General features: G+C 37.9%; 3 protein-coding genes across 8 annotated transcripts in view; all 3 read left to right on the forward strand.

The window, feature by feature from the left end:
• ythdc2 (YTH domain containing 2) overlaps positions 1–1475 on the forward strand; it is a 40481-nt gene extending 39006 nt beyond the window's left edge. For all 4 annotated transcript variants that reach the window (XM_076886796.1, XM_076886795.1, XM_076886797.1 and 1 more), the window contains one exon: positions 871–1475. In XM_076886796.1, the coding sequence (XP_076742911.1) occupies positions 871–921 (51 nt within the window). In that variant the 3' untranslated portion in view covers positions 922–1475. The remainder of the gene's footprint in view (positions 1–870) is intronic.
• A 1420-nt stretch (positions 1476–2895) lies between these two features.
• On the forward strand, positions 2896–13110 carry hmgcs1 (3-hydroxy-3-methylglutaryl-CoA synthase 1 (soluble)). 2 transcript variants are annotated; one of them, XM_004564662.4, is made up of 10 exons: positions 2896–3054; positions 4830–5278; positions 6420–6545; positions 6843–7007; positions 7747–7915; positions 8085–8255; positions 8954–9060; positions 9175–9300; positions 9828–9985; positions 12266–13110. In XM_004564662.4, exons 2-10 carry the CDS (start codon positions 4831–4833, stop codon positions 12341–12343), a joined length of 1548 nt encoding a protein of 515 aa, XP_004564719.2. In that variant the 5' UTR covers positions 2896–3054; position 4830; the 3' UTR covers positions 12344–13110. The 2 variants fall into 2 exon arrangements, with proteins under 2 accessions (XP_004564719.2, XP_004564720.2); XM_004564663.4 differs by lacking the exon at positions 2896–3054 and adding an exon at positions 3519–3642.
• Positions 13111–16076: 2966 nt separating this feature from the next.
• The window catches only part of tln1 (talin 1), a 56918-nt gene continuing 55076 nt past the window's right edge, over positions 16077–17918 (forward strand). For both annotated transcript variants that reach the window (XM_004564660.4, XM_004564661.6), the window contains exon 1: positions 16077–16512. The gene's annotated coding sequence lies outside the window, so the exon portion shown is untranslated. The remainder of the gene's footprint in view (positions 16513–17918) is intronic.

Here is a 17918-nt window from a genome sequence, read left to right on the forward strand (position 1 = left end):
TACAGGGGCAGGCAAAATCAACTCTTCCACTATAGTGAAAGACTTTTTACTCTGTGACACAAGTCTGGATACAAGGTAGCTAGATTTTAAAGCACATTTAGAGTTACCAGTCAGTGACACAACAGACAGTTCCTGCATCTGCTGTCCATTTTTCTTTTCCCTTGAAATATTCCGCTGGTTTTCTTGCGAGTGTGGGATGTTTGGTTTCGAGATGCCGTTTTAATTTCAAAGGCTTTAGTGCTTCGTTGGATAGCATTAGTCCACACTCCACACATTGGGCTCTTGGGTCTGCTTCTTTTCTTTTCCGTTCACAAACCCATATTCAGGAAGTCAGGGTTGTACTTGCACAAAATTTTTGCGGGGGGGGGGGTTGTCACTTTTATCTTCATTTTTGCATTTTAAGAACTACTCCATATATTTTGCTGACGGCAGGCAGGGTGTCTTCTTCTGCTTGCTTATTGAGGCTGATTAAACAACTCTCACCAAGCCGGGAGAAGCTGTATTGTAACTGAGATTTTCATGGATAACAGTAGTCCCTGGTGTCTTCAATTAATAACTAATGATGTCCCACGGCCCACAGGTGTAAAACAAAAAAGGTGTTTTGCGCCCCTCAAGGCATGGCTCACCGATGGTTAAAAATCACTGGTGTAAGGTATATTCCTCAACCAGGCAACAATCAAAATACATTTTAATAACCTCACACAAAAGATTAAAATGTTCTGCTATACATATTGTTACAAACTGGGACTGAAAGCTGATCCTTTTTTTAATTATTGTTATTATTAGACACATTTTTCATAAATATATAATAATTTGATTATGCATTTGATTTGTTTTGAACTTTTCTGCCATTTTTTTTTTCTAATGTAGGAATTGGAGCCACAAGCTGGAAGCCAGCTGCTGTTGTTATGGGAGAATTAATTCTGGGAGTCAAGTTAAATGAGAGGTAGCAGCCAAAAACCTCTCTCCATACTCCACACTCATTAAGTTTTGTTTTTATATCTCCTCATACCTGTTGTTATATCTGCATAAATTAAATCTTTTACTTATTACACGCATTATTTCTGTTTTACCTTCAGTGGTACACTGTTCTACTAGCTAAGGCTACGTAGCAGGAGCATGGAAGAAGGGCTGACTAATTGTAATTTTTTTTCCCTTGTTAATACACAAGTTCAGTTTTAGAATGTATTCAAAAGGGTACAGTGTTGTGTTAATGAACTGTTTGTTCAGAATAAAATATCTGATGCTTTAAAAAACTTACTAAACAGGGTTTTTAAATGTCTGACAAGAAAATGAATGAAAGAAAAATGCTTGTACTATGTTTGTAATATGTATGTACGTTACTGTTTTCATCATACATTTTATTGTGAAATTGTGATGTTCAGTTAGTTTGAATTACAGAGTTTTGACAGGGTCAAATGTTTACACTGTGTCCCATTTATAGCAAATAAACAGTGATTATTTCTTGTTGCCAACTTGCTGTAGTGCCTCATGCTTGGTATCATCAGGTCTTTAACCCATCAGCAAAATCAGTACGTTCTCTTTTGTTAAAGGAATATATATGTGTACACACACACACACACACACACACACACAGGTTTCTCCTGCCACATTTTGTGCTCTTCTTATCAATCTATTTTATACCTAATCTGTCCCATGATTTTTGCTGATGCATTTTTATTCATTGTGTAGCTCTTGATAGAGACTACATTTAATTGTTCCTCTCTACTAAGCAACTCTTAGTGGGGTTGCTGACTCAGTAGTATTGACCTGTTATTTACCTTATAACCTATAATTTTGAAGTTTTGTTTTTTTTTTTCTAAATCTTTATGCTTTGGAATAATAATACAACCCAGATTCACAATTGAAGTGTAATGGTGTTCATTCTCGTCTTAAAGTGGTGGTGTTTTTACCGAATTAATTTTGCTTGTTTATTCGTTTTTTCACAGAAAAATGGTAAAATAAAGTAAATAACAGTCACTCTGGTTATCATTTGGAAACCTGTAGTTGGCAAGCAGATTTAACATATAGCTATTAAGCACGTTATGGCTTAGCTGCAGTGTTAAAATGTTGCTTGGAAGATTATTTCATCATATAATTATACACATCTCCATGTATATATGCATGTAAAACGCATATGACTTGTACAGACCACTAACTCTAGTCAATTCTGCAATTAGGGGGTTACTTTTATCTTTCATCTTTTGATTATTTTCCTGTCATCATTAACCTCCTAGGACCTGGCATCCACATATGTGGACATCATATTTTGGGTTATTTAGACCAAAATACTCAATTTTGCTCTACAGGGGCCTTATATTTAATTACGAGGACATTATACTATCAAAATTTTAAACGAATATCCTCATATGTGGCTCTCATTTTTCTTATAAACAAAAATTTGGTTAAAAAATAAATAAATCTGGTAATTCTTTGTTTTTACATTCATAAGGTCCCAATCAGCCCAAATATCAAAGAGTAATTAAAAATGTATGCCGTGGAAGAGTTCGCGTCTTAGGAGGTTAAAATATATAAAGGTAGTCTAGAAGCCTATTGATTAGTGATTAATATAGTTTTAGCACAAGTAATGTGTATATAATGTTATTGTAATTCACATTGTTTTTGCAGTATAAAACACCTGGCAACTATTGATACTCACCAGAAATTATGACCGCTACAATTTTTCATAACCATGGTGCTCTGTACTACAAGTGCTACACACTACCGCGCCAGGAATTATTTGTGCAACCTGATTGGCTCTTTCTTTCTCACCAGACATCATGCATGTCATACTATTGGACAGCAAATACGGCCGTGATGCGTGGTTGTGATTGGTATTCTCCGATTGGTTGGAAGCTTTCAGGGGGTTCGTAGCGCCGCATCGTGCCTGTGAGCTGTGATTGGACAGGAAGCCAGGTGCTGTAGTACTGAAGTTACGCTGCCTCGTCACTGTCTGATATAAATACACCTCTACTTGACTACTAGAGGTTGCTGAGCTGGATATAAGAAACGCCGAAGAGAATAACCTTCATCGCTGAAGTTGACTACATACAGGTGAGAATCGCTACGAATATCCTGCAGCTACACATGTTCAGTTATGAAGAAAACACAAGAGAAATTTATTGTGCGTTGCTGTTAATCTGATTTTCACATGAGAATAAAGAATCGTTCTTGTGTGAGCACACACACACACACACATATAAATAGATGTTTTAGTTAATGTAAGAATGTTAACACTGAAGCAGACATGGCGAGTCAGACCCTTTAGTACAGGTTTATGACAGTGAGTGCATATATAAATATATACACCTCAGTTGGTCCGTCAGCTGTATTCTTCCGACTAGCAAACTGTCCGAAGAAACGCTTGTAGTCCGTACTGTGATCTATCAAAGTATGTGCCCTGCATAAGAATGTCATCAAACTAGTTACTTTTTAAATTTTTTTAATTTCATTTTTTTTTTTATTGAAAACAACATATTTTCATACGCAAGTGTCCCGTTAACTCAGTGTGGTAGACTATACTTTGGCTCCCAGGCATGCACTGCTTAAGTTCCAGGAAATCCAGTTGCCGTTGCCCTTTCACCCAATTTTGTTGCCCACTGTACTTATCTGGTCCCCGTCTAGTTCTATGTAGCCGTTTAGGTACGTATTCTGAATGGTATGAAAGCAAATATATAGTTATGGGCAGCTCCAGAAACGTGTCCTCCACTTTAAGCTAAGATTTAAGATTTGGTTCTGAAAATCTGCTGGGCCGACCTTTTGACTAGCTAATCTTACCGGCTTAATATGCATGTGGAGTGACAGTATATGTCAATATTTGATGATATTTATGTAAAAGTCAAGGAAAGAAAGAAGGTCATAGAATCAGTACAGCTGTAGCAAGTATATCACATTTGCTGTTCTCTTAGCTAACGTGGTTGCTAGCAATGCCACCCGTAATCGCAGCAAGTCGGCTAACGTTATCTGTCAGATTATTGGTAAAGAGATCATCAGTAAATAGACTAATATCAGTACACTGTTCTTTTCTAGTATTACTTTTTGTGCTTTCTAAATACTTTCTAATAAGTCTCAAACTAGCATACAGTTTGAGAGTTGGATTTTATTGTTTATGATTATTAGCCTGTAATGACTCGTGCTCTGCGACGTTGTTGTAATTAAATAAAATGTACCCCCATAATTATGCAGCTGTAAAGGTTTCGGTGCTGATGCCTGTGCATAAGTAATATTGTTATATTAGTTTATTTTGGCTGTACATTTTCAACCCTTATACAACCAATTTTATCCCTTTTCATCATCAGCATCTGTTAGTGTAGGGTATTTTAGTCTGAAGCCTGTTGAGGTAAATGTTGCTGTAATTTGGTGCTATATAAATAAAACTGATTTGAATGAGATATAACCAAGTACTTACCTGTCAATGGGGCTGGTCATATGCCAGTATTTTAAGGCTGAATGGTGATACTTAACATATGGATTTTTCCATATTTTCTATAAAAACATTAAAATTGTGCCATTTACTAACCTACTGATTTAACTTGTGTTAGAGTGATTCAGATTTCACCATCAGAGAGTGAATCCAAAACTGCATACTCACAGATGTAGATACTGGAACTGCTGCATATAGCTACTTAACATATATGATCAAATCCTTATTTTGTTTAACAAATTATCAGTATAAATTAACTCCTGTATGTATCCATCCACCCTGTTTATTGACATTTTTAAAACTGGTGTGCTTGGAAACTAAGAGCATATCTGTTTTTATGTGTTATCTGTGTGTTATTAATATAATGTTTAATATAAAACCCCTTCTTGTCCCCTAATTTGTTCAGGATGCCTGGCTCAGCCCCAGTTAGTTACCTGGGACCATGGCCTAAAGATGTGGGTATCATTGCCTTAGAACTGTACTTCCCATCCCAATATGTGGACCAGACTGAGTTGGAGGAGTTTGATGGTGTGCCCGCTGGTAAATACACCGTGGGCTTGGCCCAAGCTCGCATGGGCTTTTGTTCAGACCGTGAGGATATAAATTCTCTCTGCCTGACTGTGGTCCAGAGGTTGATGGAGAAGAATGCTCTATCCTACAACAGCATTGGTCGACTGGAAGTTGGTACTGAAACCATCATTGACAAGTCCAAGTCTGTCAAGACAGCCCTCATGCAGTTATTTGAGAACTCTGGCAATACAGATGTGGAGGGAATTGACACCACAAATGCTTGCTATGGTGGTACAGCTGCACTCTTCAACGCTGTCAACTGGGTGGAATCCAGCTCATGGGATGGTGAGTAAGCTTTTGTTAATGTTAAGCTGCTTTTGTTTATATCAAAAATTACCAGAAATATCTCATGTTTTCCAGTCAAAGCTGACCTCTCTAAACCCCAAAAGGTAAAATTTTACAATTAGATAAACCAAAGAAATCCACAAAATGTAAACATTTGAGATACTGGAGCTCCAGAGTGGTTTCCATTTTTTGTTTAATAACTTAAGTAGTCTCCAAAGTGCATTGCACTGCTATAGTTATCATCCCAGTCCACTTAAAAAAAGTCTTTCAGTTAAGCATAATTACTCAGCATTACCCAGCAAGTCATGCAGCAATGTAATTTCATGAATGTTCACTTATTAGTGTTACAAGTTCTTCATATTTCACAAATCATTGTGTGTTAGTGAGCTGTGGCTTAGGTGAGTGAGCAGGGCGTCTACCAATCAGAAGCTTGGTGAATTGAACAGTTTCCTCAGATGTGTCCGTCGTGCGATCATGTGACTGTTAGACAAAAGTGCTGAATGAACGCTCTGGGTTCTCAACTTGAGAACAAAGGTCTAGAATCGACTCTGTGTGCAGTCATAGCGCCCAAAATATAACACATGTAAGCTTTTTGAAAAGCCACAGTGGCTTTTTTTTTTAAATCTCTTCACCAGTGTTTAGTGACATGCTGACTCAAACATATCTCTCTTGTAAATGAGACACTAAGTCTCAGCGGGATTACCTGTATAAATAAAGTTTAAATAAAGTTAAAACATTATATTATGCATGAAAACTTAAGTAGATAGACTTGTATATGCAGTATGTGGGGTATGTAGGTATTTTTACTCAGTTGTATATAGCATTTGTATTCTATTTTTATCTTATTGTATATTTTATTCTATTTTATTCTACTGTATATAGTATTTTATTCTATTCTGTACAGTTGTGTACTGTATTTATTCTTATTGTATTCTAATTTTTGCTTCATAACTTTTGCAATGTCCACTTCCTGCTGTGACAAAACAAATTTCCCACGTGTGGGACTAATAAAGGTTATCTTATCTTATCTTATGTGTGTGTCTTTTTGGTGTAGTCTGTGTTGAGTGTACCTGAAGCAGCTTCTGTTTTTCTAAAAAGAATGCCTTAGTGATTTCCTGCTCCTTGTGTTTCTTCTCTGCAGGACGTTATGCTTTGGTGGTAGCAGGGGACATTGCTGTCTATGCCACAGGAAGCGCCCGGCCTACAGGGGGGGCTGGTGCTGTGGCCATCCTGATTGGGCCTAATGCTCCTCTGGCCTTTGAGCGAGGTCAGTTAATTGATAGCTTTGTTTCTTATGCTCAGTCTCTGAGACAGAGCTTTTGAGAAAGAAATTATACATTTTTGGAAAAAAGTTTTTCTGCTCAGATGAGTTATGATATAAGCACTTGTAATGGATACACCAGTAGGACTGTGTTAAATCTGTTAGTAGATAAAATGTATCCAGAAATGACCTCAGTCGTGCAACGTTTTAAATGAGCATCGCACAAAATGTGTCTGAACATATGTCTTTTGACATTTGTGGTAAAATGAGGGAATGACTGAAGTTGTTGTTTTTAATATACAGGCCTACGGGGAACCCACATGCAGCATGCATATGACTTCTATAAGCCAGACATGGTGTCAGAGTATCCTGTTGTAGATGGCAAGCTGTCGATACAGTGCTACCTGAGTGCCTTGGACCGCTGCTACTCTGTGTACCGCAACAAAATCCATGCACAGTGGCAACGAGGTTGGTAGTATATAGAAAGACACACACATGTCTGGTTTGCTATCCTCGTGAGGACATCTCATTGACATTATGCTTTCCCTAGCCGCTTACCCTAACCCTAACCCTAACCATCAAAAATGAATGCCTAATCCTTACCCTAAACCTTAACCATAACGCAATTGTAACCATGACACTAAAACCACATTTTGAGTCTTCAAACTCATGGGGACATGGATTTTGGTCCCCATCAGGCCTGTTGGTCCCAAAGAATAGTAAATTTCGTATTTTGGACCCCCCCAAATAGGAAAAACCAGTACACACACACACCTTGGCCAGAAAAATTACTTCTTTGGTTTTCTCTCAAGGTCAGCGGTTTGGTATAAACTGCTCTGTGGTATGGGGTCTGTAAATTGGAGTATGAGCCAAAAGCTCTTAGCTGCCCCTTTCTTTTTATTGAACAATGTGTTTTGATTTTGAACCGAAGTCACAAAGAATCTAAATCAAGCCCTAAAAACTAGCAGGAATTTATGCTGAGCTAGGAAGAAGTGCAACAAGATTTGAGTTGTATGTAGAAAAAACATGTTCAAGAGAAGTGTTGGTTTGAGTGAAACTCTTATCTATCATTTCAAACTGTCATTTACACCTGTGCCGTATGTAGCCTAGTGTGGTAGTACTGCTTGAGCTACACACAAGATAACCATTGTGTCATTCAGTAAATTAATTTTTTCACATGGTCTTTAATCATTATATTTTCTAACAGAGGGTTCAGATAAGAGCTTCAGCCTGGAGGACTTTGGCTTTTTAGTCTTCCACTCTCCTTATTGCAAGCTGGTACAGAAGTCATTGGCAAGACTGATGCTGAATGACTTTCTGAACCACCCCAGCCCAAACACTGAGACCGGACCCTTCACAGGCCTCGAAGCCTTCAGGTACTCTCAAAGTAAAGCACCTGGCCAGATAGTTTGTTTTAAAGTCGTGAGCTCAAGTGTAATTGCTAGTTTTGGACATATTTAGACATTTTCATCATTTGTACTTTTATACAAACACAAAGGGGGGAAAAGCACTTGTAGTAGTTTTCTTACTCATTGTGTGTTGCAGAGATGTACAGCCAGAGGATACCTACTTTGACCGGGATGTGGAGAAGGCATTCATGAAGGCCAGTACAGATATGTTTGAGAGGAAGACCAAGGCATCCCTGCTAATCTCCAACCAGAATGGAAACATGTACACCCCCTCTGTCTATGGCTGCCTGGCATCACTTATTGCACAGTATGTCTCATTGTCTTTTCTTCCTTTTGCATTTATTTGTCCACTGAGGTCAAACATTAGTTTGAATCACGTGCTTAAGAAGGTTGAAGTCAAAGCCTGGATTAACCTATAATAAATAAATTAAAGGCAGCAACACATGGGTGCAATAGTTTAGCTGTCTGCTGGAGCAGATGAACATATGCTGCAAGTCTTAAAGTAATGTCCTGGGTTCAACTCCAGTCTGAGCTCTTTGCTGCATGTCTTTCCCCACCTTCCTGTCTGCTCTTCACTGCACTATCTAGTCAAGGCAAAAAAGACAAAATCCACTCAGACTTGAGGCATAATTAAAATTCTGTGGGATGTGCTCCAAATTTTGTGTTAGGCTTTGTGTGTGTGTGTGTGTGTGTGCGTGTGTGTGTGTGCGTGAGTGAGTGAGCGGGAGCGCACAATTTTCCTTTCTTTTCTTTTCTTTTTCTTTTTTTAAAAATCCATGTTATAGTTCACTTCTCAACTGCCTGAATAATAAAGGCTGAACAGATCACATAGAAGTCCTGAATCCATACTGATTCCACAACACTAACATCAAGAGTCTCTTTGGATCCTTGTCCTTGATTTGAAATGCTTGTCCTGCTAAGATTACTATTTATTTGGGACTAGTTTTACTCATCCAGTATGTATATTAAAAAAATATATATATATATTTGTTGCCTCTGTTGTAGACACACACCATCACAAATGGCAGGACAAAGGATTGGAGTTTTCTCCTATGGTTCAGGATTTGCTGCTACACTGTATTCTCTCAGAGTGACACAGGACCATATCCCTGGTAAGTCATATATTTTACAATTGACTTGTGTGACATAAGTAAAATTGCAAACTTTTGCCATTAAAAACAGTAGAAAGAAACTGTAGTTCATTTCTGGTTGGTTGTCTGTGTCAGGATCTAGTCTGGACAAACTTGTATTGAGCCTAAGCGACCTGAAGACAAGACTGGACTCGAGGAAGAAAGTTTCGCCAGCTCTTTTCTCTGAGAATATGAAGCTGCGAGAAGACACACACCACTTGGGTATGACCTCGCTTTTGTTGCTTGGTTATTATTTTTCCATATTTCTGACAGCAAGGACACTAAGAGCTGTCACAAACGCACAAAATAGCGTTCATGTAAGCACAAATAGAAAATGTTAATTGTGATGTTTACAGTAATGACAAGTATGTGATTCTTGTTCTAATATAATTAAAGAGCTTCACAACGGCTTTTGCTGTGCCCTAATATAAAATGTTACTTGGTTATTTATATATTATTCTGCACAAAGAAACATGATTAACAAATCTTGATTGACTGATTTAAGTCAAAAACAAAAATAGAAGATTCACACCCCAGGTAAATGTAAGACAGTGTACCCTGACTTTGCTTTCAAATTCACACATCTGAAGAGTACTTCAATGGAAAGTCTTTAACTTGTCAGAGTCTTGCCTCAGTAAAATAGGCTGGTTTGGCTAAAACGCTCACTGAGTTATTCACACACACAACTAGACTGGTATTTGGAATAATGGCTTGTTTACACTGATCACTTTTTTTTTTCTTCCATACAGCCAACTATGTCCCACAAGGCTCTGTTGAGGATCTGTTCCCAGGTACATGGTACTTGACGCGAGTGGATGACAAACACCGCAGGGAATATGCCCGCAGACCTCTGGATGATGACCTGCCAGCAGAATCAGAACGGGTTCGCTCAAGCAGTGCCACAGAGGTACAGGAGGAATAAATATTTGGGCAGTTTTCTATCTTTCATATAGACAAAATGAATTCTGTAACAGTATTTTTTTTTTAATCTGTAAATGACTATATGAGCAGTCCCTTATAGAAACAAATGACATGGTGGGCATGTAAGAGTCCACATGCTTAGTAAGAGTATAAAACCTTTAATTGGTGAATCTAAATTGGCCATAGGTGTGAATGCGAGTACGAATGTCTGTCATCCCTGGCGATCCATCCAGGGTGTACCCAACCTCTTGCCCTATGGTAGCTGGAATAGGCTCCAACCTCCCTACGACTCTGATATGGATAAGTGGAAGAGCGTGGATGGATGAATGGATGAAATCACCCAGCTATTTTATATAATTTAGTTATATTCGGGTTGTGGGGGCTGCAGGCTAAACAGAGAACCACCTCTTCCAGCTTATCTGGGGGAACACTGTAGCATTCCCAGGCCAGTCGGTAGATGTCATCTCTCCAACGTGTTCTGAGGCTGAGCCTTCCTCCTCAGTATGACAAGCCCAGCTGGTGTTGCAACACTTTATTCAGGAGGCGACCACCTCAACTGTCTTCTTTTGTAGCTGCTGTGCTCTAAACCTTTCCTGAATGACTGAACTCCTCAGCCTGTTCTAAGGGAAAGCCCATCCACCTTGCAGTTTCCACAGCTGGTATCAGCAATCTCATTCTTTTACATTTAGAAAAAGAACTAACAACTAGAAGAAGAAGAATAGTAAAGAATAAAGAGAAACAGGAACTCAGTAGTGTGAATGCTTTACAAAGCACACAATAAGCTTGTCAACAAAAAGATCAGGTGAGATTAAGAGATTTATGGGGTTTGTCAACAACAATCTCAGAGCAGCAGCTCCACCTGGTGGTAGATAGCATTTAGAAGACAACAATTTACTGATATTTGGCATCAATTGAAAACAATTACATTAAACAACTAGTACATCTGGTACCGACTAGTGACAGTAGTGACGATTACTCCTGTAGTTGTCTAGTCATGCACATTCCTATACGCTATATTGCCAAAGGCATTTGTTTGTCTGCCTTCACATGCATATGAATTTAAATGACATCCCTTCCTTAATCCATCTAGTTTAATGTAATGTCAGTCCACTATTTGTGGCAGGAGCCTCCATTAGACACTTCCCTTTCCAGAATTGCATTCTTGAGGTCAGACATTGCTGTTGGGTGAGAAGGCCTGGCTCATGGTCACCTCTTTAATTCATCCCAAAGGTGTTCTATAGGTTTGAGATCAGGACTCAGTCAAGTTCTTTGACACCAAATTCCCTCATCCATGTCTTTATGGACATGGCTTTGTACACTGGTGTGCAGTCATGTCGGAACAGGAAGAGGGGCTCCCCAAACTGGTCTCTAAAAGTTGGGAGCATCAAATTGTCCAAAATGTCTTGGATGCTGAATCATTAAGAGTTCCTCTCATTAGAACTAAGGAGCTGAGCCCTTCCTGAAAAACAACCCCACACCATAATCCCCAATACATTAAAAGTTCTTTTGGCAACAGCCAAACCCAGACTTGTCCATTGAATTGCCAAACAGAGAGTCGTGATTTGTAACTGGAGAGAACATGTCTCAGCTGCTCTAACAAATGATCTGCTTTGCATTGCACTTGGTGGTGAAAGGGTTGGATAAGTTTTCATCCAGGGATATGCGTTCCACGAAGCTCTTTGCACATTGTCCTTGAGCTAATTTCCACAGGAAGTTTGGAGGTGTTGATTCTGCAGAATGTTGCAAACTCTGCACCTCAGCATCCTCAGATTTTTACACGGCGTACCGCTTGGTGGCTGTCATTCCTAATCACTTCCACTTTGTTTTAATACAACTAAGAGAGTACTGTGGAATGGGAAAGAAATTCCACTGGTGGCATTCTATCACACTACCACACTTGTCATCTCAGATTTAAACTGGTCAGATGGTTCTTTTTCTCAGTGGAAATGCAAACAAGCAGTGGTCTGAAGGAACCATTTGGCTTCCTGAAAAGTGTTCCTGGGCACTTGGATGGATGACGGTTTATGTAAAACATAAATGTGGAGGAACCTGTGATTCAGAAGAGAAAGCTTGTCAGCATTCTCTCTCTGCATGTCTTGGTGTACCTAGACAAGATACTGAAGCCCTTTTCCCCATCTACGAAAGAATCCCCCTGCACATGCAGCATTGCTTCTCCCATATAATCAGAGGGCTCTAACTTGTCAAAATGCAATATATGGACAGTAATGAATTGTTTCATGATGTTGATTATTTTTTCTTCTTTCAGCACATCCCAAGTCCAGTAAAGAAGATGCCTCGTATGCCTGCAGCCACGGCTGGCTCTGAAAGAGCCGTCAGCAACTGAAAGTACTCTGCACTTACTTGGAGAATTATTAAGTTCCAGCAGTTTGGAAACTATGCGAGACAATAGAGATCAGATGAATAGCAACAGAAAGTGCTGTGCCGTGCAAAATTATGATTAAATCTCCATTAGTGGAGGACTACAAACAGCTGGAGTCCCCTTGTCTTCATGTGTTACTGCAGGACAGTAAACCTGAGCAGAGTCTGTTACCACAATATTTTATTTTAGTTATCCTTTATTTCAACTTTTATATTTCATGAACAGCTATATTTGGGAGAACCATAAACAGACATAGACATAGCATGATTGATTCTGACAGCTGCCAACCAGTGATGATGTGACTTCAGGTTTTCCTCTAATGAAACAGAACGAAGAGTATGTGTCACCTGTTTTTATGATTTAAAATTGTACTGCTGTCACAGCATATGATGGAGGTGCTGACTTTACAATGTCACTTGGTCATCATAAACCAGAACAGTTCAACACAAGAGGCAAAATGATGCTATATAAAGAGGAGCTTTTTCCAGTAGGCAAATGGTGCGTTATCTTTAAACTTCTGATTCCGGGAGCCAAATATCTAAAACCCAATGTAAATCTGTAAAAAGAAAAAAAAAAAGAAAATATGCACTGTAGCATACTGTATACTTTGTAACACATACCTGGTTTTATTTTGTTGAGACACCAATCAATTTATTGAGGGGTTATTGTAAGAAAATGTTTAATAGTGTTAAACATTTCACTGATAAATAAATCAAAAATATCAAACTGTCTATGGCTTCTAATTTCCCATTTTTAAAAGAACTTTGTGTGAATTTGAGAAACTGGTCAGACAAGAAAAGACATGTTCTTGGACAGAGGGAACTTTAGCTGAAACTTCATATTTGCAGTCTAATTCATTAAACTGGGTAAGGTCATTGGTTGCATTGTCATTCATTGTTATTTTCTAAACCTGTTCTGTTCACTTACAGAAGTAAATAGCAAGCAAGTTATTTATTGCCTCTATGTGTACAGAAACAGTTCACTTTATTACAGGAAACAAAAAGGGGAAAGAAGATTATTTAAAAATGTCATGGAAACATTATAGCCAGTGCCTGCAAGGTTTTATTCTTGTGATGTGGCCCTTTTTAAGAAATCTGAAATTTACATTCATCCAATCTAATCAGTGTTTCAGGGGGGAAAAATATAGGTACCGTACAAACAACTGCTAGAAATCCTTTGTAAACCTTCTTGAATTTGAGTAATTTATTCTATCATTCTTGAAAGTGCAGTCTGATCTTCTAATTAAATTTAGTTGTTAAATTTACACAAATTTACATGTGTACTTTTAGGTTTCTGTTGCAAACAGTGCAAGCAGAAAGCAGCCAAACAATTTCATTTCAGTAACTTGTAGTTTGACAACCTCGTAGAAGCAGGAACTTCCATCAGAAATTTCCTGTAGCTGCTTGTCATACTTATACAAAACATGGAAGAATCCTTTATTATTCCTGTAGAATGAGGGTGACTACATATGTATTCCAGTCACTGCCTTACACATACATACATTCGATTGGCATAAATTGAGTTGATAAATCTACCATCATCCTCATATTTGTCATCATTTGACTATTTATATATCAAAGTGCTTGAGAAATTGAACATAAAGTGATATAAAAAAGGGGGTTGCCTTTCTGATTTCCTCTTTTTCAATTGTTTGTTACACTTAAATGTTTCAAATCAAACACATTTAAATATTAGACAAAGATAACACAAGGAAACAGAAAATACAGTTTCAACATGGCACCATCACACTACCTCCACCATATTTTACTGGTGGTATGATTTTTTGTTTTTGAAATGCTTTGGAAATGTAATGAACACACACCATTAAATTTCTCATAATTAGGTTAGTTATCAGAATTGGATTGTTGTGGGCAGCATAGTGGTGCTGTGGTTAGCACTGTTGCCTCACCTTAGGCCCACCTTAGGTGTTTGCGTCAGTTCTCTCTGGGTGCTCCAGCTTCCTCCCACAGTCCAAAGGCTTGCAGTGATGGGTGTGAATGGTTCTCAGTCTCTGTTAGCCCTGTGATGTGCAGGCGACCTGTCCAGGGTATAGCCCACCTTTTGCCCTAGGAGAGGCTGGGATAGACTGATTAACTAAAGACTAAAAACATCTTAAGTTAAGTTCAGATTAAAATGCAAACATACTGTTATCCTGTTCTAATAGGTGGAAACACCTAATGTTTTCCCGCCTCATATATACTTCACACTGCGGAAAACAATGTGTCTCCCTCTTTAATAGATTAAGGAATTTGTGATTATGATTTTGCAAGGATCACAACTAAACGGGATGTGGGATTTATTGTGCATCATTTATGTGGCATTAAATTTAGAATAGATACAACAATGCTGTTGTCTATTAGAGGCTTTCAAGAATCTAGTTTTTGATTAGATTCTAAATTGCCAATATTTCCTGGATATTTTTTTTTTTTCAAATAATAAGGAGAGTTATTATATTTTAAATCCTCTAACTACTAACTGCAACACTGTAGTTAACAGAATTGTCAGCTAATTATTAAGCTGTTAAACTAACTCTACTCACCCATGATGTTGAGTGTGCATGGTAACAATGCTAATGTAATTGTTTTTACATGTGTAAATAGCTTTGAATTAAAATAAAACATATGCAGAAATATACAAGATCTCGGGTTACTTAAAGCAGTAAAACTGCTTTAAAATGATGGAAAATGTCTATGTTTTTACACAATGGTAATTTTCTGTTATTTCTGTACATCTATCCAAAATAATTTGCCATAAAAGAACACAAAATGTCTGTTTAGGTGGCAAAATAGATGACTAATTTGTTTTAGTAAGTTGCTTATTTGACAGAAGAAATTGCCATCTATCCATTTTCCTTCACTGATTTTAAATAACATTTCACTAAACTTAATTCACCACTAGTACTTGCAACTTGCAGAGTTGCATACTGAAGCATTTAGTATGTATACAGAATCTGTTTTTACAGTTCTCATCTTTTTTAATTAATATTAATTTGCAGAACATTTGTATTAAGCTTGAACATTAGACAGGTCTTGCAATAATCACAGAAAATATACCTTGCCCTAAAAACAGCAAATTAATACTGAGTGACTATTGACACTGACTGAATAATATAACATAATATAATATTATAATACTATAATAACATAATAATAATAAAGAGACAAACGAACTGTGTTTAATATGTGATTAAGATTTATTTAATGAAAAATAATCTTTGTTTTTTTATCTGAAAATTTATATTTATATCCTTGCAGATGGTGAGAAAGTAAGTCGCAGGTTCAAGAGCTTTGTAAGACAAGGAATGACAAGTCAGAAAGCCACCCAAGACTTCAACAGAATTTTAAAAATATATGTACCTCTCCACCTTTCTTCTTCTTTTGAATGTTAATTTGTTATTATTGCTTTTATTGCAGATAGTAGCTTTTTAAAAACTTTTTAAAAAATTACTAATCAAAGAGAACATTAAAAAGAGGGCTACAGAAGAGAAACACTGGGTTTCAGTCCCGTCACTGTCAGTGATGACAGCCGGATGCGAGCAGTGTTCAGGCCAAAGAAAAAGTAAGATAGGTTGAAGTTTCGAGGAGCTGACACTTTTACCGTTATGTGGCCCCAGCGTTGCGTGCGCACACCAGCTTTATAATACGACGATGTTGACACTTTTGACACACCCACCGAACCATCCTGGGCAACTTCAAATGCAGCTGGCCAACGTTTGAAGGAAACATGTCTGTCTACCCGGAAACCCTAACAAAGCAGATCTGAACGTCTCCGCGGTCTCCTCCAGCACAGTCGGTGCCATTAAGAGTCAAATTGAGTTGGTTTAGTGTTGAAAACAAGACAGAGTTTGGAAACAAAATAGAAAAGTATGAAAACACCCTCAGTGTTATTCGCCTGCAGCAGAACAGTACCCGAACTCTACACCGCCCCTCTGTGCGTCGACGCGCTGAGCCAGGGTGGAGTTTTTCGCAAGCCGCTGCCGAGGGATAGGGAGAGGAACTGAGAAAAAGTCGTCTTCTGGCCTTTCCCCTGGTGGAAAACTTTATTTGTTGTCGGGAGTTAATTTAAGGATCGTTAAATCAGCTCTGTTTTCCGTGTTTGAGTGGCCGTCGACGAGAGTGGATTAACGCGCCCAGGTCAGACTGAATGTTTCTAACTTTGAAAAGTTTCTAGCTTTTTTCTTCGTTTTTTTTAAAACGCGAAGTCCCTGACGTCACCACAGACTCGACATGGAAGCGAGACAGATTAGTAAACGTATGCAGATTTGGGCCTTCTAATGTAGAGAGCGCATAAACGGTAGTGTATATGATAACCCAGAAGTTAAATCACACAAATGGGAGACGAATCGAAAGTATCAAGCGCCAAAAGAGACCACCTCTCACACACACACGCACACACATCTGAATTTTCTGTGCGCCGTGTCACTGTCCTCTCATGCTTCCCTACAATACGCGCATTTTGATGAGATATATATAAGTTACCTTTATACTATGAAATAGTTTGAATGTCAAAGTTAAAAGGAGTTAACAGCTGTATTGTTCCCCTTTTGACCTACAGCATGCAAGTTCAGTTCATCACAGTCATTTTGTAGGCCGCTCATAAGTGTCCTGGGCGTGTTGTGCAGCTGTTAGAACAAGAAAAAATATCGCCTCTGGGTGTAAATTCTTACACCGCTGTGATGTGTTGTGCAACACAATGAAGGAATTTGGATGCAGATATGTCTACTAACCACCGAGCAATAAAGGAAAAAACAAAGGGTACTTTCTACAGGCTGAAGGACGGCCTGTAGAAACTAGCCTGGAAGAATTAGGAGCTGTACATTTTTAGGCAGGCTCACCTAAAATAAGTAAATAAATAAACTAAAAACCAAACAAAAGCATTTTTGTCTCTGTGAAATTGCTTATTACATTAATTGATTAAAAGAATGTTATAACAATTAATAACTGCTTCATTTTGTATTTAAACTTGTATCTCATTAAATTTTTACATCTTTTCATTTTTTTTTATATCATGCTGCTGTAACACAATTTCCCATATTTTGGGATAAATAAACGCTTATCATTCACTGAAAAGTAATGTCTTCAGTAAATGCTTCACCTTCTTTTTTGAACTTGTAAAGATCAGCCTGTGTTCATTAAATAAGGAGTTTTGTTACATGTTAGGTTGCTTATTCAATGCTTACCTTTCAAAAAAGAAGTGCAAAGAAAAAAAAATATAAATAACTATCTGACACCAGAACACATATAAGGGAACAGTTAATATATGCACAAGATGGCATGCTCTCAGTGCACTGCACATTTTCGACCACAACCACAGCAAAAATAAATAAGTAAAAATCTAACTATTTTAAGTGGAGGCGAGTGAGCAAGAGATAAAGATAGAGAATCATGAGGTCTTACAAAAGTAAGAACAAAACGTAAACTGGAACTAAACAGAAATCCAATCACTCAGCTTATTGTGACTTGTTGTCTTTGCCTTCCTGAGTGTTGTGTTTGTTTTTAGTTGAACAGATTATTTGTTAGTTGATGTAGTCTTATATGTC

The sequence above is a fragment of the Maylandia zebra genome, linkage group LG7, assembly GCF_041146795.1.
Source record: "Maylandia zebra isolate NMK-2024a linkage group LG7, Mzebra_GT3a, whole genome shotgun sequence".
In the NCBI taxonomy this organism is placed as follows: domain Eukaryota; kingdom Metazoa; phylum Chordata; class Actinopteri; order Cichliformes; family Cichlidae; genus Maylandia; species Maylandia zebra.